Source organism: Pongo pygmaeus, chromosome 13, assembly GCF_028885625.2.
Source record: "Pongo pygmaeus isolate AG05252 chromosome 13, NHGRI_mPonPyg2-v2.0_pri, whole genome shotgun sequence".
NCBI classification, from domain to species: domain Eukaryota; kingdom Metazoa; phylum Chordata; class Mammalia; order Primates; family Hominidae; genus Pongo; species Pongo pygmaeus.
Genome location: NC_072386.2, coordinates 101,010,391 through 101,033,332, shown reverse-complemented (window position 1 = coordinate 101,033,332; position 22,942 = coordinate 101,010,391). Strand labels below are relative to the sequence as shown.

General features: G+C 40.0%; 1 protein-coding gene across 2 annotated transcripts in view; it reads left to right on the top strand.

Annotated features, from left to right (window-relative positions):
• Positions 1–6,163: 6,163 nt before the first annotated feature.
• The window catches only part of SVEP1 (sushi, von Willebrand factor type A, EGF and pentraxin domain containing 1), a 205,045-nt gene continuing 188,266 nt past the window's right edge, over positions 6,164–22,942 (top strand). For both annotated transcript variants that reach the window (XM_063650280.1, XM_054500630.2), the window contains exon 1: positions 6,164–9,082. In XM_063650280.1, the coding sequence (XP_063506350.1) occupies positions 8,552–9,082 (531 nt within the window). In that variant the 5' untranslated portion in view covers positions 6,164–8,551. The remainder of the gene's footprint in view (positions 9,083–22,942) is intronic.

Sequence of the window (22,942 nt, the reverse complement as noted above, 5' to 3'; positions counted from 1 at the left end):
CTCTTCTGTATTCTGATTACAAAACAATTGGATCTGTGGTTACATAACCACAATCACAAATAGGATACAGAACAGTTCCTGATTTCATGGACCTCTACATACAAAAAACTCAATTTTACTGTATGATAATTTACAAATGAAATTTGGCATGGTGGTTCACACCTGTAATCACAGCACTTTGGGAGGCTAAGGTGGGCAGATCACCTGAGGTCAGGAGTTCGAGACCAGCCTGGCCAACATGGCAAAACCCTGTCTCTATTAAAAATACAAAAAAAAAAAAAAATTAGCCAGGCATTGTGGTGGGTGCCTGTTATCCCTGCTACTCAGGAGGCTGAGGCAGGAGAATCACATGAACCTGGAAGGTGGAGGTTGCAGTGAGCCGAGATGATGCCACTGCACTCCAGCCTGGATGACAGAGTGAAACTCCATCTCAAAAATAAATAAATAAATAAATAAATAAATAAATAAAGTATAAATCTCACAGGACCTATAAAACAAAAATACAATTTAAAAACACCCAAAAAACCAAGGTATATGGGCAACAAATAGCATAATGAATGAAATAGTATCTCACGTCTCAATACTAACATTGAATGTAGATGGCCTAAATGCTCCACTTAAAAGATACAGAACTGCAGAATGGATAAGAAGTCACCAACCAACTATCTGCTGCCTTCAAGAGACTCACCTAACACATAAAGACTCACATAAACTTAAGGTAAAGGAGTAGAAAAAGACATCCCATGCAAATGAACATCAAAAGCAAGCAGGAGTAGCTATTCTTATTTCAGACAAAACAAACTTTAAAGCAACAACAGTTAAAAAGACAAAGAGGGACATTATATAATGACAAAAACCTTTTCCAACAGGAAAATATCACAATCTTAAATATATATACACCTAACACTGGAGCTCCCAAATTTATAATACAATTACTAGTAGACATAAGAAATGAGATAGACTGCAATACGTTTTAGTGGGGGACTTCAGTACTCCACTGACAGCACTAGATAGGTCATCAAGACAGAAAGTAAACAAAGAAACAATGAACTTATACTATACCCTGGAACAAATGGGCTTAACAGATATTTACTGAACATTCTACCCAATAACCACAGAATATATATCATATTCATCAGCATGTAGAATTTTCCCCAAGATGATAGCCCACAAGACAAGTATCAATAAATTTAAGAAAATTGAAATCACAGTGGAATAAAACTGGAAATCAACTCCAAAAGGAACCTTCAAAACCATGCAAATACATGGAAACTAAATAATCTGCTCCTGAATGATCATTGGCTCAACAGTGTAATCAAGATGGCAATTAAAAAATTCTTCAAACTGAATGATGATGGTGACACAACCTATAAAAACCTCTGAGATACAGCAAAGGCAGTGTAAGAGGAAAGTTCATAGCCCTAAATGCGTACATCAAAAAGTCTGAAAGAGTAAAGACAATCTAAGGTCACACCTCAAGGAACCAGAGAAACAAGAACAAACCAAACCCAAACCCAGCAGAGGAAAGAAAATAGCCAAGATCAAAGCAGAACTAAATGAAATTGAAACAAACAAAAAATACTAAAGATAAATGAAAGAAAAAGCTGTTTTTTTAAAGATAAATAAAATTGATATACCATTAGCAAGGTTAACCAAAAAAACAAGAGAGAAAATCCAAATATGCTCAATTAGAAATAGAATGGGAGATGTTACAACTGACACCACAGAAATACAAAAGATCATTCAAGGCTACTATGAACACCTTTACATGCATAAACTAGAAAACCTAGAGGAGATAGATAAATTCCTGGAAAGATACAACCCTCCCAGATTAAATCAGGAAGAATTAGATACCATGAAGAGACCAATAACAAGCAGCAAGATTGAAATGATAATAAAAAAATTACCAACAAAAAATGTCCAGGACCAGATGGATTCACAGTTGAATTCTACCAGACATTCAAAGAAGAATTGGTACCAATTGTATTGACAATTGGTAACAATTGTAGAGACAGAGGGAATCCTCCATAAGTCATTCTATGAAGCCAGTATCACCCTAATACCCAAACCAGGAAAGTACATAACAAAAAAGAAAACTACAGACCAATATCCCTAATGAACATAGATGCAAAAATCCTTAACAAAATACTGGTAAACTGAATCCAACAACATATCAAAAATATAATCCACCATGATCAAGTGGGTTACATATCAGGGATATAGGGATGGTTTAACATACACAAGTCAATAAATGTGATACACCACAGAAACAGAACTAAAAATAAAAATCACATGATCATCTCAATAGATGCCAAAAAATCATTTGACAAAATCCAGCATTGCCTTTATGATTAAAACCCTCAGCAAAATCAGTGTACAAGGGATATACCTCAATGTAATAAAAGCCATCTGTGACAAACCCACAGCCAACATAATACTGAATGGGGAAAGGTTGAAAGCATTCCCTCTGAGAACTGGTACAAGACAAGGATGCCCACTCTCACCACTTCTATTCAACATATTACTGGATGTCCTAGCCAGAGCAATTAGACAAGAGAAAGAAATAAAGGGCACCCAAATCAGTAAAGAGGAAGTCAAAATATTGCTGTTTGCTGATGATATGATCCTATACTTAGAAAACCCTAAAGGTTTCTCCAAAAAGCTCCTAGAACTGATAAATGAATTCAGCAAAGCTTCAGGATACAAAATTAATGTACATAAATGAGTAACTCTCCTATATATCAACAGCAACCAAGATGAGAATCAAATCAAGAACTCAACTCCTTTTACAATAGCTGCAAAAACAAAGAAACAAACAAAAAAACTTAGGAATATACCTAACCAAGGAGGTGAAAGACCCTTACAAGGAAAACTACAAAATACTGCTGAGACAAATCATAGACAACACAAACAAATGGAAATGGAAAGACATCCCTTGCTCATGGATGGGTAGAATCAATATTGTGAAAATGGCCACACTGCCAAAAGCAATCTACAAATTCAATGCAATTCCCATCAAAATACCACCATCAAGCTTCACAGAGTTAGAAAAAAAACAATTCTAAAATTCATATGTAACTAAAAAAGAGCCTGCATAACCAAAGCAAGTCTAGGCAAAAAGAACAAATCTGTAGGCATCACATTACCTGATTTCAAACTATACTATAAGGCCATAGTCACCAAAACAGCATGGTGCAGGCATAAAAAATACACATAGACCAATGGAACAGAATAGTGAACCCAAAAATAAACCCAAATACTTACAGCCAACTGATCTTTGACAAAGCAAACAAAAACCTAAAGTGGGGAAAGGACACCCTATTCAACAAATAGTGCTGGGATAACTGGCTAGCCACATGTAGGAGAATGAAACTGGATCCTAATCTCTCACCTTATACAAAAATCAACTCAAGATGGATTAAGGACTTAAATCTAAGACCTAAAATCATAAAAATTCTAGAAGATAACATTGAAAAAACCCTTCTACACATTGGTTTAGGCAAGAATTTCATGACCAAGAACTCAAAAACAAATGCAACAAATACAAATATAAATATTAATACAAATAAATAGCTGGGACTTAATTGAACTAAAGAGCTGTTGCATGGCAAAATAAACAGTCAGCAGGGTAAACAGACAACCCACAGAGCAGGAGAAAATCTTCACAATCTATACATCTGACACAGGACTAATATCTACAATGACCTCAAACAAATTCACAAGAAAAAAAAAATCCCATAAAAAATGGGCTAAGGACATGAATAGACAATTCCCAAAAGAAGATATGCAAATGGCCAATGAATATATAAAAAAATGCTCAACATCACTAATGATCAGGGAAATGCAAATCAAAACCACAATGAGATACCACCTTACTCCAGCAAGAATACTCATAATCAAAAAATAATAGATGTTGAGGTGGATGCGGTGAACAGGGAACACTTCTACGCTGCTAGTGGGATTGTAAACTAGTGCAACTACTATGGAAAACAGTGTGGAGATTCCATAAAGAATTAAAAGTAGAACTATCATTTGATCTAGCAATCCCACTACTAGGTATCTACCCAGAGGAAAAGAAAGAGATACCTACACAGGCATGTTTATAGCAGCACAATCTGCAATTGCAAAAATGTGGAACCAGCCCAAATGCCCATCAATCAATGAGTGGATAAGAAACTGTGAACGATGAAATACTACTCAGACATGAAAAGGAATAAACTAATGGCATTCGCAGCAACCTGGATGGGATTGGAGACTATTATTCTAAGTGAAGTAACGTCAGGAATGGAAAAACCAAACATCGTATGTTCTCACTCATAAGCAGGAGCTAAGCTTTGAGGATGGGGACTCAATGGGGACTCAGGGGGAAAGGGTGGGAAGGGGGTGGGGGATTAAAGACTACAAATTGGGTTCAGTGTATACTGCTCAGATGATGGGTATGCCAAAATCTCACACATCATCACTAAAGAACTTACTCATCTGTTCCCCAAAAAACCGATGGGAATTTTTTTAAAAAAGAAACGTATGGAGTGGCAGATGTTCCCAACCTCTGTATGTGAGAGAATGTCTTTGTTAAATTCACGGCAGAAAGATATTCTTATAAATACAGTCATAATGCAGTCACAAGGTGGCATCTTCCTCCTATCTCCACTGCCTGCCGCTGTGATTCCCTGACACTGTGTTATAGTTTTGTTTTAAAACAAAACATGACAACTAGCATGCGTGGAAACAGACATTTTTCTGCCTCTGCTCCCATGACTGGACTTGATGCTTGGAATCTCAGGAGGATCTTTGCCAGCACCACTCTCTGCTCTCTTCCTCGGTCCCTCTTCCATCTTTCCCCATATGCACATTGCAACTTATCTGTTCACTGTATCAGCTTCAATGTAGAAAGACTGGGGCTGTGAAGGGAGGGTGTAGTTGGTGTCCTCGACTCAAGCAGAGGTCCCAGTGGGTAGACAGGATTGAGGTTCCATTCCTGATTGAACAAAATGTGGGACTCTGAATCACAGTTTAAGTGGTGAGAAGAATATAATGCATGCCTCTTGCCCTTAGCCCACCAACACACTTTTTTTTTTTTTTTTCCCAGTAATCTTTATTTCATGAGATGAAGTCAGGAAGTCAGGGTAGGTTTTTTTTGCACTTCAGCTCCATGTTGTCATTTCTATACTTTTAAGTTGCTTTTTCTTTTCTTTTTTTCTTTTTTTTTTGAGTCAGAGTTTCACTCTATTGCCCAGGCTGGAGTGCAGTAGTGCGATCTAGGCTCACTGCAACCTCTGCCTCCTCGGTTCAAGGGATCATTCTGCCTCAGCCTCCCGAGTAGCTGGGACTTCAGGCATGTGTCACCATGCCCGGCTATTTTTTTTTTTAATTTTTTTTATTTTTTAGTAGAGACAGGGTTTCACCATGTTGGTCAGGCTGGTGTCGAACTGCTGACCTCAAATGATCCACCCGCCTCGGCCTCCTGAAGTGCTGGGATTACAGGCATGAGCCACTGTGCTCAGCCTTTCTAATCTTAATGTTTAGTCTAACAAGTTTTTATCATCTTCTGCATCTATTACTGTGGTATAGGCCAGAGTTTCTCAACCTCACCACTATTGTCATTTGGGGCTACATGATTCTTTGTTGTGGTGGCTGCCAGTGCATTGTAGGAGGTTTAGTTGCACCCCTTACTCCTATACACTAGATGCCAGTAGCACTGCCCCATCCCCCAAATGTCTCCAGACATTGCCTAAGGTTCCTGGGAGTGAGACATGCAAATCTCTCCCGCTGGGAACCACTGCTTTAGATTAGAGAGTAGAAGGGACTACAGAGCTCTGGGGAGTGGTGGCAAGAGTTGGAGCAGCAGTCTTAATAACACTCAGGCAGGACTTCTCTGACTGATGTGTCCCCACTCTTTTACCATGAGGACAAGTAACATAGGCCTGACTGTTCATCCCTTTGGAGGTACACAATGCCAGAGTGCTGTTCTTAGGTGTTCACCCTTGGGGCATGTGTTAGAATTATCCAGAGAGCTTTGAATGTGCCTAGGCCTATGGCAGACATCTCAAAATATTATTAACTTGAGTTGGTGGGGTAAAAGTCTTTCTCAGGTTATAAATCCGAAGAAGAGACTAAATGTGGCATCCAAAAAGAAGCCAAAGTGAGAGAAAAATTAAAGACCTAAGTAGTTTTTAATTTCCTTTTGCAAGCCTTTTTGAGACCACCTCTACCCTCTGCCCTTTCCCTAGTTTAGTTATACTAACCAAGAAATCCCTTTTTGTTTAAATGAGGAGACATTAGGTGCCACTTACTTGCAGCAAGAGTTCTAAAGCAATTGCATACCTCCTTGGTTTGTGTGGGGAACACAGGAGATGGCACACATTGCAGATGCCATGGTGCTTTGCACATAAAGGGCTTCATGATGTGTTTTAAATAACACAGAGTAGATGATATTTGGAAAAACTTTCTTTTCTTTTTTTTTGAAAAAAGTCCCAGCTCAGATGAAGTCTTACTCATTCCCCAAGAAGAACGAGATGTTTCTCCTTGCTCTTTCTTCTCTGCTTTTGCAGTCATCCTACTGCTTTGTAATTGTTTGCAAATCTATGTTCTTTTCTAATGTTCTTTGAACTTCTGGAGGACTGGAACTCAGTCTTATTCACCTTTAAATCCTCAGTATCTAACATGCCAGCACATAGCAGGTGGTCAATAAGTATTGTTACGAAAATAATTTGAAGAACATTCATGATTAAAGGTGGCAATAAGAGCAACCAGCCAGCATTTATTGAGTACATGCTATGTTCCAAGCATTGTCCTAAGAATTTTACTTTTTTATGACTTAATTCTTATGACAACCCTTAATATGTTATCGTTATTACTCCATTTTACAAATGAACAAACTGAGTCAAGGCTGTACAACTAATAAATGGCAGTCATGATTTCGCCCAGGAAAACTGATGCCAGAGCCCTAACATGTTAACCAATACACTGTGATACTTGTCACTGAGAGTATTTTGTTAAGTACAGATGGAGTTAAATCATTCACTATTAGAAACAGAGGAAACTGAGATCACTGAATTCCATCATGAAATAGATACTGATGCTGAGCCAAGGATTGGAAGTGACTCAGTTCAGGTGGTTTACATAACTGTAGGCTTATCTACACGATGTTCCTGACTCCCAGCTGGAATCTTTTAACCAAAGGCCCCACCCTCATGCAAAGTGCACCTTTCCTTTACATGTGCGCTATCCCCTTTGGAGGTCTTGCTTTGGAAAAACCACCCCAGGTAGCAACTTGTTTCAAAGCAGATATATGCCAGGTACCATTTAAAGCCAGGTGGATCTTATCTGTTGAAATAGATCAAGAACACATGAAACGGTACTGGGGACCCCTACTCATGCTTCAGACTTCAGCACAAACTTTCCGTCCTCAGAGAAGGCTTCTCTGGCCTCTCCAAGGTCAAGTCTGTCTACCTAAACTCTCCTTTATTTAGCATGGTCAGTTGTAATGACCAGTTTGTATGTTAATAACTGGTTAATGGTCACCTCGTTTGTTACCCTTTAAGTTCCTTGAGGATAGAATCCGTGTCAATTTTTGTTCCTTATATTTGCAGTGCCTCACGTAGCCCCTGGCACACAATGGGCATTCAAAAAATATTTGTTAAAATCAGGAAAGAATGAACAAACAGATGAATGAATAAATGCACGACTGAAGCACCATGACAAATCATTCCTATGGAATGCATAAGGTTAGATGCAACTCCTTTGTGGTGTGATCTGAGGGGGCCCTTAAGGGCTTAATCTGCACGCTCACACACACCACTGATTAGAAATCCCCATCAGGAAAACTGTACAATCATCTATTTGGTGAGGGCTTTGGGACACTGAATGGGGGAAAAGAAACACAAAAGGTGAGCAAGCAGTTTTCAAAGGATGCTTTCAACTCCCTGGCCAGTCCGCGTGTATGTTTTCGTTTACAAAGTGTTTCCAATTACTGTGGCACTCTCGGTATCTGGATCCATCTCCAGTGAATTCCTCTGCATCTCCTGCCAGACATATGGAATCAATCAGGGCTTCAGCGCTGGTGCGCTTGCTGCGGGAATGTTGACAGCCTGACAGACGCGGGGTTCTGGTGTCATGGAATCTCCGAGCCTTTGGCTTGATCCCGGGAGGAGAATGAGAAGGGGGAGGAGGGAGATAGAGTCAGAGATACAGAAAGGAGACAGGAGCGGGGAGAGGGAGAGAAGGAGGGAAGCGGGAGATTTTTCTTGACTGCCCCCTTTCCTTCAAACATTTTATAGGCTTCAGGGAGAGAGAGGAGGAGGAGAGAGGGAAGAAAAAAAGAGGAGAGCGAGAGGGGTAGAGAGCGCGCGCCGTTCCCTCCGGAGTTCCCGAGCTGCTGAGGAGTCTGGATTGTGTCTGTCCCCAGTGTCAGATGAAAGGGCGCTGAGGCTCTTGGCCGCTGCCCCGCGCCCAGCTCCGCGCACGCCCCTCTTCGAGTCCGGCCGCCGAGCGTCTCTTCCCGCCCGAGCCGCCGCCTGCGCTCCGGGGCAGCCGCTCTGTCTACAGCGCGATGTGGCCTCGCCTGGCCTTTTGTTGCTGGGGTCTGGCGCTCGTTTCGGGCTGGGCGACCTTTCAGCAGATGTCTCCGTCGCGCAATTTCACCTTCCGCCTCTTCCCCGAGACCGCGCCCGGGGCCCCCGGGAGTATCCCCGAGCAGCCCGCTCCTGGCGACGAAGCGGCGGGGAGCAGAGTGGAGCGGCTGGGCCAGGCGTTTCGGCGACGCGTGCGGCGGCTGCGGGAGCTCAGCGAGCGCCTGGAGCTTGTCTTCCTGGTGGATGATTCGTCCAGCGTGGGCGAAGTCAACTTCCGCAGCGAGCTCATGTTCGTCCGCAAGCTGCTGTCCGACTTCCCCGTGGTGCCCACGGCCACGCGCGTGGCCATCGTGACCTTCTCGTCCAAGAACTACGTGGTGCCGCGCGTCGATTACATCTCCACCCGCCGCGCGCGCCAGCACAAGTGCGCGCTGCTCCTCCAAGAGATCCCTGCCATCTCCTACCGAGGTGGCGGCACCTACACCAAGGGCGCCTTCCAGCAAGCCGCGGTAAGGCGCCCGCCCCTCCCGCCCCTCCCGCCCCTCCCGACCCCGGCCCTAGTCCCCGGGCCCTTCGACTCACCGCTGCCTGCCCATCTCTATCCCGGGGTTCAGTCCTGGGCAAGGCATAACCTCCCTAAGTCAAGCGTCCCCATCCACAAAACCAGAGTCATCGCTACCCGCCGATTATTGTTGTGGGGGTTCCAATGGGATAACGGATTTTAAAACGCTTTGAGAGATGTCAGGCTCCTTAAATAGTCGGCTTCGAGGACTCTGTTAGGAAGGGATCCTTGAAACCCTAATCACATTCACATTTGTAGGAGCAGACGGTATCCAAGCTGAAACAGGTGAGTATGGTTTACAAAGTGTTTCTAAAGGTAGGACATGGAGTGATATGAACGTAACCTAAATTCTTTTTAAAGTTATGTTATGCTTTCAATGTAAGATTCATGCCCTTCCTATTTTTGCTCCAATCCTTTATTAGATTTTTAATATCTGGAAGAGGAAGTCAGTTTGGGATGTCGGACTTTTATAAAGTGTGTCTGTTTTTCTGATTACAAATTAATCCATATTCAGTGGGGAAAAAAGAAACATATAGAAATATCTAACACATAATAGCAAGCCAGTGTTTGTAGAATGAATTAAACAAAAAGGAGGGAAAGGAAAATAAAACACTAAAATTTCATCACTTTAAAAAAGCCACTGTTTGCAGGTTGTTGAACAGTTGCCCAGTATGTACATCCATTCATACTTTTAATATCTTGCTGTTTTGTAGCCTACATTTTTCATTTGTTATATCCTAATTAAAATGTTCTACATTAGCTGCATACTATTCCATTGCATGCAACAATCACCTATTGTTGGACACTTAGGATTTTTCCTTACTAAGTTATCGTGAACATAAATATTTGTGGACTCCTCTGTTTAAATCTTTAGGAAGAATTTCTATAAAAGTTCCTGACCTAAGGTTATGAACATTTGTAACTTCTTGATACATATTGTCCATTTCTCCCTTGGAGGGTTGTATAAATTTATATTCTCATCAGCAGAGTATCTCAGCAGTAAATTTGCCACGTATTCACCAATATCATACTATTATTTTTAATATCTTTGTCAATTTAAGAGGTGATAGAGGCATCATTTTAGCAAATACACATTTTTGACTTTTGAGGATGAATATTTTCCAGTACAACTACTGGACATTTGTATTTTTTCCTTTGATAATTATAGTTTTTGCCCATTTTGCCATTATAGTGCTTGTTTTTTTTTCTTAACACACTGGCTTGTTTTTTTTCTTAATGATTTGCAAAAGCTCTTTATATAGTGAGGCCAGTAATTCTTTTGTGTATATGCTGCAAATGTTTTTCCAGTTCACTGTCTTTTATTTTTGTTTATGGAAATGTTGTTAGATGAATGGTTTACATTTTATACACTCAAATCTATCAAACATTTTCCTTAAGATCCTATATTTGTTCATAGTTTTAGAATAGCTCTCTCATTTCCCAAATCAGAGAAATAGTTTTCCATGTAGCAGCTTAATCTGTCTGGAATTTATTTTTGTGTATGGTATGACAAAGAGGTCTAATTTAATTTTAAAAAATAAATAGTTAACCAGTTGTCCCGGCACTACTTGCTTAATAGCCATCTGTCCTTTTCCAATTTAATTGAATGTCATGTTTATCATGTGCTAAATGCTTATGGGTATTTGATCTCTTCCTGGCTTTCTATTTCATCCCATTCTCTATCTCATTTGTATCATTGCCAAAATGATTTAACTATTGTAACTTTACAACGTATTTAAATATCTGGTAGTGCAAATTCTCCTTTTAAAAAATCTATTCTTTTTCTAGTTAATTCTTACCCGCTTATTATTTAATATGAATTTTAAATTCATTTTTACATATTACCAATGAAGTCAGTAAGGATTTTGATTTCAATATAGAAAATATTGAATTAACTTGGGGATTATATGTATTTTATAGTAATAATTCTTCCATTTCAAAAGTGTAAGACCTTATATTTTCTCAAAGTCTTAGAATAGCCTTCTTATTTCCCAAATCAGAGAAATAGTTTTCCATTTAGCAGTTTAATCCATCTGGAACTTACTTTTGTGCATAGTATGACAAAGATGTCTAATTTTATTTTTTAAATAAGTAAGCAGTTGTCTCAGCACTATTTGGTTCATATAATTTGCTTAATAGCATTTATGTGTATTCTTTATACATATACATTTATACATCTTTAACAAAGTTGTAGATTTTTAGAAATTGAGTCCTGTATATATTTTTCAAGTTTAGATCTAAATATATTCTGTTCAATATTACTGTCACGAATAGCATCTTTTAAAATTAAATTTCAAACGACTTTTCTTGACGTATAGAAACATTGATTTTTAAAAATATGCCTTCTATATTTGGATTCTTGTTGAAGTCTCTTTGATTCTTTTTCTCTTTTTATATATATTTTATTTTACTGATAATATTTATTGCAGAAAATAAAATAATCAGGAAAACTATTTCCTGGAAATATACTATCATAGTTTGGTATATAACTTCCTTGACTTTATTCAGTTGTCTAGGTAACAGACATGTTTTCATACATATATTATGCCTAAATTATATTTACCCAGGAAAAAGGATTCAATTGTACATCCTCTTGTAATTTGACTTTGTATTCCCACCATATATTTCAGTCTTCTTTCCAAAATAAGGAACATATTTCTACTATCATTATTTTTCAGGGTCACAGTTTTCCACCGTAGAATGTGCTTTTGTGTGTGTGAGTGTGTGTGTGTGTGTGTGTGAGAGAGAGAGAGAGAGACTACCTATTATTAATTTAGGCTGTTACAAACATTGTGTAACTAAATCTTTGCCCATATCTCTAATCATTTCCTTAAGGCAAATTCCTGAAGTGCCATTATTGCATCAAAGAATATTCATGTTTTTTTAAAGGCATTTAATACATGTGTCAAGCTGCTCTGCAGAAAATGGTGCCAACCTGCCCTCCACATGCAGCCCCAGTGTCAGGACCTGGGGTTCAGACCAGCCAGTGCTGGCTAATATCATTTGAAGATTCCATCCCCCACCCCCCAACTTTCTAAGTGAGAAACGGAGTCCCATTTTGAATTGCATTTCCCTATTAGTGAGGCTGAATATTTTAAAAATATGTTATTGTCCACATATAGCTCCTTTTTTTGAATACCTATTAAGATATTTGAGGATTATTATCCAGTTTTTAACTGGCAGTGGCTCTCTTTCTTATTGATTTGCAAATGCTCTTTAAATCTTAACAGTATCAACCCTCAGCTGTCATGACCCAAGTATGTGGCAAATATTTTTTCTCAGCTCTTTAATTTTGTTTAAGGTGATAGCAACAAATGTTTTGTTAGTCTATTGGATCTATTTTTTTTTCATTTGTGCTGTTTTCATTGCTTATGAAGGTTTAAAGGCTTTTGCCTTTAAGAGATAAATAGCCACCCTAAAAATGCTCTCTGTGTGTTGAAGCAGTCGCACCAGGCAGGGTATAGTTTTGCAGCTGTAGTTCCCTGTTTGACCTGGTCTCCGCTCTAAATACTCATGAGGTCCTGATGGCTGGCCTTATTCCTAATGCCATGGTCTGCTCCTTCAAGGAAGAACCCTGCTGCATCAGGGAAAAACCTGCCATGTGCCAGCTCCTCTGTTTGGCTTGGCCAGACTTGCCCGGGGCCTCTGAGAATGTTGATCCAAAACAGTAAAATGGGTAATGAGTCGAGTACACAGTGCTCCCCTCAAGACCTACTCTGTCTTCAGCTTTCCCCTTCCAGCTACTACATCCTGTCTTGAAAAGGGGAATTGCCAGCAAGGTTCCCAGTGCTGCTCTTCAGCCTGGATCCATTTGTAATCTAACAAGCAGGGATTTCTCAAAAGTTTGTATTAGCTGATCTTCCCTTTGACTTTTTTTATTTTTATTTTTTCTCATTTTGGTTGGGCTATGAGAAGGTACAAAAGAAGGTCAGCTGGACTTGGCCGGGCACAGTGGCTCACGCCTGTAATCCCAACACTTTGGGAGGCCAAGGCAGGTGGATCACGAGGTGAGGAGATCTAGACCATCCTGGCTAACACGGTGAAACCCCGTCTCTACTAAAAATACAAAAAATTAGCCGGGCGTGATGGTGGGTGCCTGTAGTTCCAGCTACTCGGGAGGCTGAGGCAGGAGAATGGCGTGAACCCGGGAGGCGGAGCTTGCAGTGAGCTGAGACCACACCACTGCATTCCAGCCTGGGTGACAGAGTGAGACTCCTTCTTAAAAAAAAAAAAAAAAATCAAGGTCAACTGGACTCAGTCCCTGTCTAAACTGGAAGCCTACATGTCTGCATTGTAACTTTTCCAAGCCTCTGATGAGCATTCTTAGGTATAACTAAAATATAAGATTTAGAGAAAATTGGTAGAAGACGACCAACATTTAGAAATGGTGTTGGTTGAGGCTTGAATTTTTGCATAGGGATCAGGCAGAAGCATTTAGCTGCAAAGTTAGTTTGAAAATGGTAAGCTATCTTGTGTGGGTTTTGACCTGAAACGTTGTACATTTCATCATGGAAATGAGATCATTTGTCAGATTCCCACGTGTGTGCAGAATGGTATTATCATAACTGATTGTGACGTAGCCTTTGTGTGAAATTGAAAATCACAGGGACATTTCTGAGATTACTAATTACTCCCTGGAAAAATCAGTTTTTCAAACCTTTTCTGTTTGAAACGGAATGCTCACACAACTGTTCACAGACACAATCACAGGCAAACACATAAACATGTATGGCGCATAGGCACACTGTGCAAGCACACAGTTACCCCTCAGTCAGACATCTTATTCCTCTTATATAAAAACCGCGAGATGTAGAAATTTTCTTTAACAACATGAAATTTGCTGTTATTTCTCAGCAGATGGGACTGACCAAACAAAAAGGATAACAGTGTTGCTTCTCTTTTTAAATGATTATTATTTGGTGTCAGAATTGGACAACTCGAGGGGTAGTATATGAATGGGTACTCACCGTTATCACACCTGATTTGAATGGATAAAGTGCAGTGTAGACATAGTCTCTTCAGACACCACCCCCTAGCACTCTTCAAAGAGCGCAAGGACTAAAGCAGTGAATTCTGTAATTAGTACACAGTCAATAGCCTGGGGGAAAGTTTAGCACCTTGAACTTAATTACATGGAATCCTTTTACAGAATTAATAAAAAGCTCTTCAGCTGTTTGTTCCGGGGGAGTAATTATCTCATAACGACCTTTCTTCTTGGTTTTTCTTCCTGCCATGTGTTTGTAAGTTACCTTTCCTAAAGTGAATATGTTTGAATTGGTCCCACTGTGAATGCCAGGCTCTTCTCAATCCTACGTATTTCACATCAAAATAAAACCAGAGCCCCTCATTTCCACTTCACTTTTGCTAAATATCCATTAAACAAACATCGCATGAAGCTTCCTTTGAAAAAAAAAAATCTGCTTTCCTCATTGTTCCAGAATTTCAGAAATGTGATCCTCTGGTGGGGGATGCGCTGTCTCGCCAAACATCCAAGCTTTAAATGGTCAGAGGACTGGGAATGTATGGGCGGAAGTGCTTCCTAGCTCAGGGAAAGAGCATCTTCCATGATGTGTCCGCACTAGTAGATATTTATACCTTTACCTGGAGAGTAATCTCTCCCAGGCTTATGGGAAGAAAGTGTGTCCTTTTATGTTTTCTAACAAACCCTGAGGATCTGTGAGATGCCACTAGGATTTGTTCATACAATAGGCTGATAATAGCCTTTGTATGTTTTGCAGTCGTCTGTCTGATGGCCCCAGTGCTGAAGTAATAAGGAAAGTTTAGGTTCTTTTTTTCTATAGGAAGGTGTGGGGGTACTTATGTAATCTGCAGTGGACTCAGTTGTTCCACACTCAGAGGATGGTGTTGCAGCAGCTAAGTTCTTCATGCTGAAAAGATATATTTCCAAATTTACGTCTGGAAATGTTCTCTGTTTTGTGCTTCTTAAGCTTTTGAAGAATTCTCAAATCATCCCTAGTATTATATAGGAATCTCTTTTTCAACCTTATCAGAACTTTAGAAGTATAAGTGGAATGGAATAGAATGGAATGGAATGAATGAATAATGAAAAAATAAATCCTCAGTATGTACAACAATTCCAGACCTCACATATATTTTCCAGGCAGAAAAGTAGTACTAAATTTTTTTTTTTTTTGAGAGAGAGAGAGAGGGTCTCCCTCTGTCACCCAGGCTGGAGTGCAGTGGCGCCATCTCGGCGTCACACCTGACTAAATTTTGTATTTTTAGTAGAGACAAGGTTTCACCATGTTGGCCAAGCTGGTCTCGAACTCCTGGGCTCAAGTAATCTGCCCACCTCGACCTCCCAAAGTGCTGGGATTACAGGTGTACGTCACTGTGCCTGACCTAAAATCTTTAATTTGAAGAGAGAGTGAATAATTCTTAATTGTCGAATTCAAATTTCTTCTTAATCTAACATTACATATATTTTATTTATTAGTTTTGTTATTTCCTGCATATAGGACACTGGTAGATTATAAGAATGTGTACCTACTGCTACTGTTAAAGGCACTTATTATTATTGGCTGCCAGTGTTATATTCTGTTTGGTTGAAATACATCATGAAAATGCTTGGTCAAAGACTATGAATGCTTAGACACATGAAGAGAGCCAACTGCTTTGTCCTCCCTCACAGCTGTGGCCAAAGGGTAGGAAAATTCTCCACCAATGACCTAATGATACAAATGTGCATAGAGAGGATTTCTCTTATCAATGACCATAATTACACACAAATCACATAGCTAAGTAAATGCCAAAGACAGTCTATCCAGTCTTCTGATTTATCACCTAGTCTTTTTGTGCCCCCTCTTTCCCTATATCTTACTATATTACCTCTGGAGGTAGGTATCAAAAGCTAGGGAGGAGGTAGGTATCAAAAACTAGGGAGAAGGTAGGGGATTCCGTGTCCAGTGTTGCTAAACTGTTACACAAGATGCAAAGCCAAACATTGTAACCCAGAGAACGTAAACCATGGCTGTAAAATATTCATTCCAAGGGTGCATTTCACTTGGCGTGTGTGTGTGTATAATTTAATCACACATTTTAAAATCAGGAGATAGCATGTTTTCAAAAATCTGGCTTTTTGGCTTACTCTTAGCAAATTGTAGCAATTCCAGGTGTGTATTCTTTCAGCTCATTGGAGTCGCCACCTGGCACTTGGAATTTCATACTGTGGTCCTTGATTGCTATTTCATGGCCTGACATGGAACAATCAATGGCAGAGGTTGAGATGGTGTTAACCCCCTAGATGGTATATACTAGAATGAATGAAGCGGCTAGGAGTAGCTTAGCTGGGTCTAATAGAAAATCTGAGGTACCACTAGCTTAAACATGATGGACATTTATTTCTTTCTCAAATTAAGCCTTGAGTAGAAAATTCAGAGGGAAAATGACAGGTCTGAAGTGTCTTCTGGGATCCAGTTCCCTCTTTTCAGCTCCGCTTCATCATCTTCAGGTCACCTCATGGTCTCAGTTGGCTACTGGAGCTCCTACCATCAGGGATTCATTCCAAGTGCCAAGAAGGAGAAAAGGACAGAGACAGTCACACTCTTAAGGAGACTCTGTGGCAGTCCATGCAGTACTTCCATATAGATCTCATTGGGGAACACTTGGTTTCCTGCTTACCCTTAGTTTTATGGAGCTTTATTGCTGAAAAAGAAGGAAAATGTGGATGCTAAGCTTAGCTAGGCATGGTGGCTCACGCTTGTAATCCCAGCACTTTGGGAGGCTGAGGTGGGTGGATCACCTGAGGTCAAGACCAGCCTGGCCAACATGGTGAAACCCCGTCTCTACTAAAAATACAAAAATTGGCCAGCTGTGGTGGCACATGCCTGTAATCCCAGCTACTCAGCAGGCTGAGGCAGGAAAATCACTTGAACCTCGGAGGCAGAGTTTGCAGTGAGTTGAGATCGTGTCATTGAACTCCAGCCCAGGCGACAGTGCAAGACCCGTCTCAAGAAAAAAAAAAAAAAAAGGAACCGTCTGGAAGACTGTATGTCTAATCAGGGAGATGACATCGAGAAATCCCATTCCATTTCTTCCTCAAATGCCACTGGCCTGGCCAGGATCAAGATAGAAGAGTCTGGCCTTGACTGAAAATACCTTAGTCCTTAGGGCAGGTGATGCTTCTTTTAGTAAAAATTATCAAAGTTCCTAAGCAACTCATTTAATTCGTATGGCCAGGCTTGGTGGTTCATGCCTGTAATCCCAGCACTTTGGGAGGCCAAGGCAGGCAGATCACCTGAGGTCAGGAGTTCAATACCAGCCTGGCCAACATAGTGAAACCCCGTCTCTACTAAAACTACAAAAATTAGCCAGGAGTGGTGGTGTACACCTGTAATCCCAGCTACTTGGGAGGCGGAGGCAGGAGAATTGCTTGAATCCAGGAGGCAGAGGTTGCAGTGAGCTGAGATCGCGCCACTGCACTCCAGCCTGCACAGCAGAGCAAGACTCTGTCTACACACACACACACACACACACACACACACATGCAACGGAAACTTTTTATCTTAGTTTCCCAGAAGTCAGAAGCTTCTAAATAATATGAAATTCACTCACAAATAAAAGATGATACTGATAGAGACAGGGAAAATTGTATACTACAAAATAAAATTAATACTTTAGTGTTAATTTGATAAATACAAATGAACATTTCTCAGGAAGACATGGTTCTTCATCTTTTCTCTAGTAAGCTGCCAGGTGAAGACATGTCTACATTGAAAGGAATTTCCTGTTATGTATTGTCTCTGCATTTCCCATAGATTTTAAAGACTGTTCTCTAAATCTCTCCGGACCATATTTGAAGACTGGATTTCCGGCATAGAGTCAGAGTCCGCTTCCATACAGTAACCTGCTCTGGTTTAGAGGTCAGCTGTGAATAGGAAAAACTCTGTGAGAGTTGTTGTTTAGCACGAATGTTGTTACAATGTTTCTCTTAAAATGAAAGATAGCACTCAGAAAATGCAATATGTGAACCATCAGTAGATGCATTTTCTCTTATCCATCTTTATGAAAAGATTTTTAAAGTATTCATCTTCTCTGCTATATGTCTTTCTCATGGGGTCATTCAAGAAGTTAATAGTTTATTTCTGTAAAGGGTGAAGCAATAAAGATTTTTCAAGTTCAGAGCATATAGTTATTTCATAGATGCACTAAATGTGTAAGCTGTAAGCTTGAAGATAGATTCTAATTACTACATCTATTGAAATAGTGACAGCTACCTTGTTTTATGTGAGTAAATGTAATTTGAAGTTAATTAAGGAAAAATTTAATTCCTATAAGATAAATAGAGAAAAAAAATTTCAGGGAAGTTCTTAGTAGGACTTATTACATGATTGAGTCATTTACTAAGAAAAAGTAGTAACACCAAGTTAAATATTTTTCCAGTTGCAAGCTACTGCCAGAGTATATTTTGAGGACATGAGTTTGGTAAACTATTTTCTTAATTTCTTTGAAACAGTCCCAATAGCCTCAATTTTTTTTTTTTTTTTTTTTTTTTTTTGAGACTGAGTTTCACTCTTGTTGCCCAGGCTGGAATGCAATGGTGCTATCTCGGCTCACCACAACCTCCACCTCCCAGGTTCAAGTGATCCTTCTGCCTCAGCCTTCCAAGTAGCTGGGATTACAGGCATGCACCACCACGTTTGGCTAATTTTGTATTTTTAGTAGAGACGGGGTTTCTCCTTGTTGGTCAGGCTGGTCTCAAACTCCCGACTTCAGGTGATCTTCCCACCTCGGCCTCCCAAAGCCTCAGATTTTAAATTGCCCACCCTATAGCACTAGCAGATAGGATGTACCAGTTGCTAATGCCAAGTATGTTTGTTTGTTTTCTAATTTAATTTAATTTTTATTTATTTTATTTTTTTGAGACAGGGTCTCACTCTGTCTCCTAGGCTGGAATGCAATGGCATGATCATGGCTCACTGCAGCCTCAACCTCCTGAGGTATCCTCCCATCTCAGCCTCCCAAGTAGCTGGGACTACAGGGTCACAAATTATGCCTGGCTAATTTTTGTACTTTTTGTAGTGACAGGGTTTTGCCGTTTTGCCCAGGCTGGTCTTGAACTCCTGGGCTCAAGCGATCCTCCCACCTTGGCCTCCCAAAGTGCTGGGATTACAGGCATGAGCCATCACTCCTGGCCTGTCTTTCTAATTTCAAAGATGGTGTTTAAAATATATATTTGTGTAGGTACATGGTTAAAATACCACCAGTTCTAATTTTATTAGATATAAACTCTTAAATTTTCACTAGTTCAACCCATAAACTTGTGCATTTGTAATCATCCTTGTTTTCTTACATTTATCAGAGTAAGGGTCCCTTCCTTCAGCAAAGTAGAACTTTCACCAAGCATATTCACTTCTTTCTTGCGCGTTCGAGATCTTCCTCTTCACAGGCCTTTTTCTCTGAAGATAGAGCATTCACGATTTGTCTACATATTTAAGAAATTGGCATCATATTTCCAGAGCAATATGGTAAATTGTCAGTATGTTTGCAATAAAAGTATAAATCCTAAAACTAAATATTTACCAATCAAGGAATTTCCCATGAGAAAATAATCTGAGATAAAGTTCCCTATAAAAGAATGTTCATCACACACTCTGTGTGTGTTTACCATGAGTATATAAACTCTCTATATAATGTAAGTTCAATTTCATAAACTATGTGCACTCTTAGAACTTGAGTGGGAGCCTTGATTTGCCCCTGTGCCTACTTACGGAAGAAGAAGTGAGCTCGAGACACATCTGATGTCTCCATCTAGACTCTGCCAGAAGCACAACCTAAGATGAGGATTCTAGTGTAAGTAGCTTATTTGGGAGTTGGTCCTAGTAAATATTGATGTGAGAGTGGGGAAATGAGACAAGGAAAGGAAGCCAGCCAATAGTACCATAAAACAGTAGTTGTTCTTAATTCCACTAGGGAACACTGGGAGCCAGTGTAGAATTCAGGCCTTAGAAGTATCACAACTTAAGGGTGATAGGTCTCAGGTATTTAGAGACTACCTCATGTCAGTCACTGCCGAGGATTGGTTCCTGGAGGGCAATAATTCTCTGTCACTTTTCTGTCCCCTGCAAGTAGGCAGAGTCATCTCCAGGAACCCAAGAAAGCCCTCAGGCAGAGATGCAGATGCTGGCAGGGGAAGTCTGGGAAGTCTGGGTGGGCCATCAGCAGGGTCCTCTGTGGCAGCTTGAAAGGGAGGCTAAGAGGACCAGCCTGCACTATCAACTTTTGGCAAAGCAAGGGTATGTGACATTTCCACAGGTGAAGAACTATGGAAAATAGCTCAACTGAAATCACTTTATTGCCCACTAAGCAGACAACTCCAGCAGTAAGAAATTACTAGGTGCAGTACTGGAAGTGGGATCTGAGAAAATGTGGAGCGTTCTTCAAAGAACTCACACATGGGCCAGCATCTGAGAGTCCACAAACACAGAAAGCACCAATGCCTTTTTATTTCCTTTCACTTTTTCTCTTTCAATATTTCCTCTTTCTCCTATTGTTTCATGGGATAAGACCGAGTATCAAAATTTAGTAGGCAAAGGTGGCTGAAGTCACAGCAGTATGGTTCTTGTGGGAATTTTTCAGAGTAATTTGTATTCACCAATTTGATATTTTCCCAAAATGTGGGGAAATACTGTAGGAAGATATTAGATAAGGAAATTACAGAGGTGTATATACGTGGTTTATAACTCTCTTGTGGCATTTGTTGTCTTCCCTCTGCTTGCTTAGGACAAAGATCACATCTTAGTTGACTTTGTACCTCCTACAAGACCTAGAAAATGTTATTCATTAAAACTTTAGAATTCTTGAAAAGATATATCTTTAGTGCATTTCATTTTAGTATATCAAGCATTATATTGTGTTTTCCTAAGTTTGTTTCTGTTGCAAATAACTGAAACAAAATAGTTATAACATCTCAGAGGACTATTCAGTGGATGCTTGACTTTTGAAATGATAGGATAATTTCAGCAAATTCATCCTTCAGATCACTTTCCTGAGAGAGCAATATAAAGTGTTTAGAAGGATCTCAGACACATGTGGACTCCTACCTGTTTTCCCACAAAATGTGATCAAGGAGGTAAACTTTACAGCACCTCTGGAGAGAGAAGCTCATCCAGTGAGTTCTCAAGGAATCTGTAGGCTCTGGGCTTTTAAATTCATGTCCTCTCTCCATATCACTGTCACAACTGCCCTTTAACCACTCCTGTAATGTTCTCCTCGATATTGCACAGATTCAGATAGTTCTTTTTCTGCTCTTCTGCCAAAAACATTACCACCTACTTTTTGGCTCAGGTGGAGTTGTGTGGTTATGTTATAGAGTCACAATTTTCCCTAATCCCATGTCCTGCCAGTAATAAGCATGATTACTGGTTTTCATTCACTGTTCTGCATAAAATGTTGGTTGCATTGTAATTGGTTTATCTACTTGACAGATGTATTCTAGCAACATGTTAAAAGTTCCTTGGATGAATCATGGTATATGATAATGAATGATTACTACTTGTCAGGCACCACTTTAAGCACTTTACCCATATGAATTTATTGAATCTTCACAATAGCAAGCTTTCTTACTTAGGTTATCATTTATTTATTTATTTATTACTATTATTATGGAGACAGGGTCTTGCTCTGTTGTCCAGGCTGGCATGCAGTGGCACTATCACGGCTCACTGCAACCTCAACTTCCCAGGTTCAAGTGATTCTACCACATCAGCCTCCAGAATAGCTGGGACTATAGGTGTAAGCCACTACACCTGGCTAATTCTTTTTGTATTTTTTGTAGAGACGTGGTTTTGCCATGTTGCCCAGGCTGGTCTCAAACTCCTGGCTCAAGCAATCTACCTGCCTCAGCCTCCCAAAGTGCTAGGATTACAAGTGTCAGCCACTGGACCTGGCCAGTTAGGTTATTATTATTATTACCAAAATGCAGATGAAGAAACTGAACCATGGAGAATATAAGTAACTTGACCAGGTGATACTACTGGTTAGGTTGAGGAACTAGGATTCAAATCCAGGCAGTCTGGGCCAAAGTCTAAATTCTTAACCACCATACAAAACTACCTCTATGTCATGTTGTCAGATCTAGTAGATGCAAGACACGCTGATACATACTCACCAATGTAGTTCATTGCAAAGTCAGGAGGCAGAAACGGCAGCCGTGAAAGGGACTTGGGTATGCCCGTGACCAAGCGGAAGGCAGGTTGGAGCAGATACAGGACTAAGAGAAGGGGATGTTTGGAGATTGTCATTTGAATGGGCACTCTCTAAGTTGCCTGATAATCCCAGCTGACCACCCTTATCTCACACCCACTTCACCCTCTCTCAGATGCCATTCTTACATGATATAATCGTATCAGCTAGCATCTCCTGCCTCATATACTTTAACAGATATTTCTACCGGTCCTTGCAGAGACCAAGCCACTGAGGAGGTAGGAGATCATATCTTTTAGCTGCAAGATATCTGCCTCTGTCCTTTTTATTTATCTAGCTTTCTGAAGTCTTAGGTTCCTTTAATCCAAGGTCAGCACTCCACCTCACACCCTTTATTGAAATAAAATGTAACCCAAGCAAAAATCAATTTTCTTTTAGTCCCAAGTGACCTTAAGTATTACTCTCAAACAATCATTCAGCCTACACTTAAGTTTGTAAATATATATGCCAAACCTCAGTACAAGACTTGGTCTTCCAGCTAAATTCAATTTATCCTAATCTGAGATACTCAGCATTCCCCTGCATCATAACATTCCTATTCTTTTCATACACTACCCATTTCACAAAAGAAAAAAAAAACAAT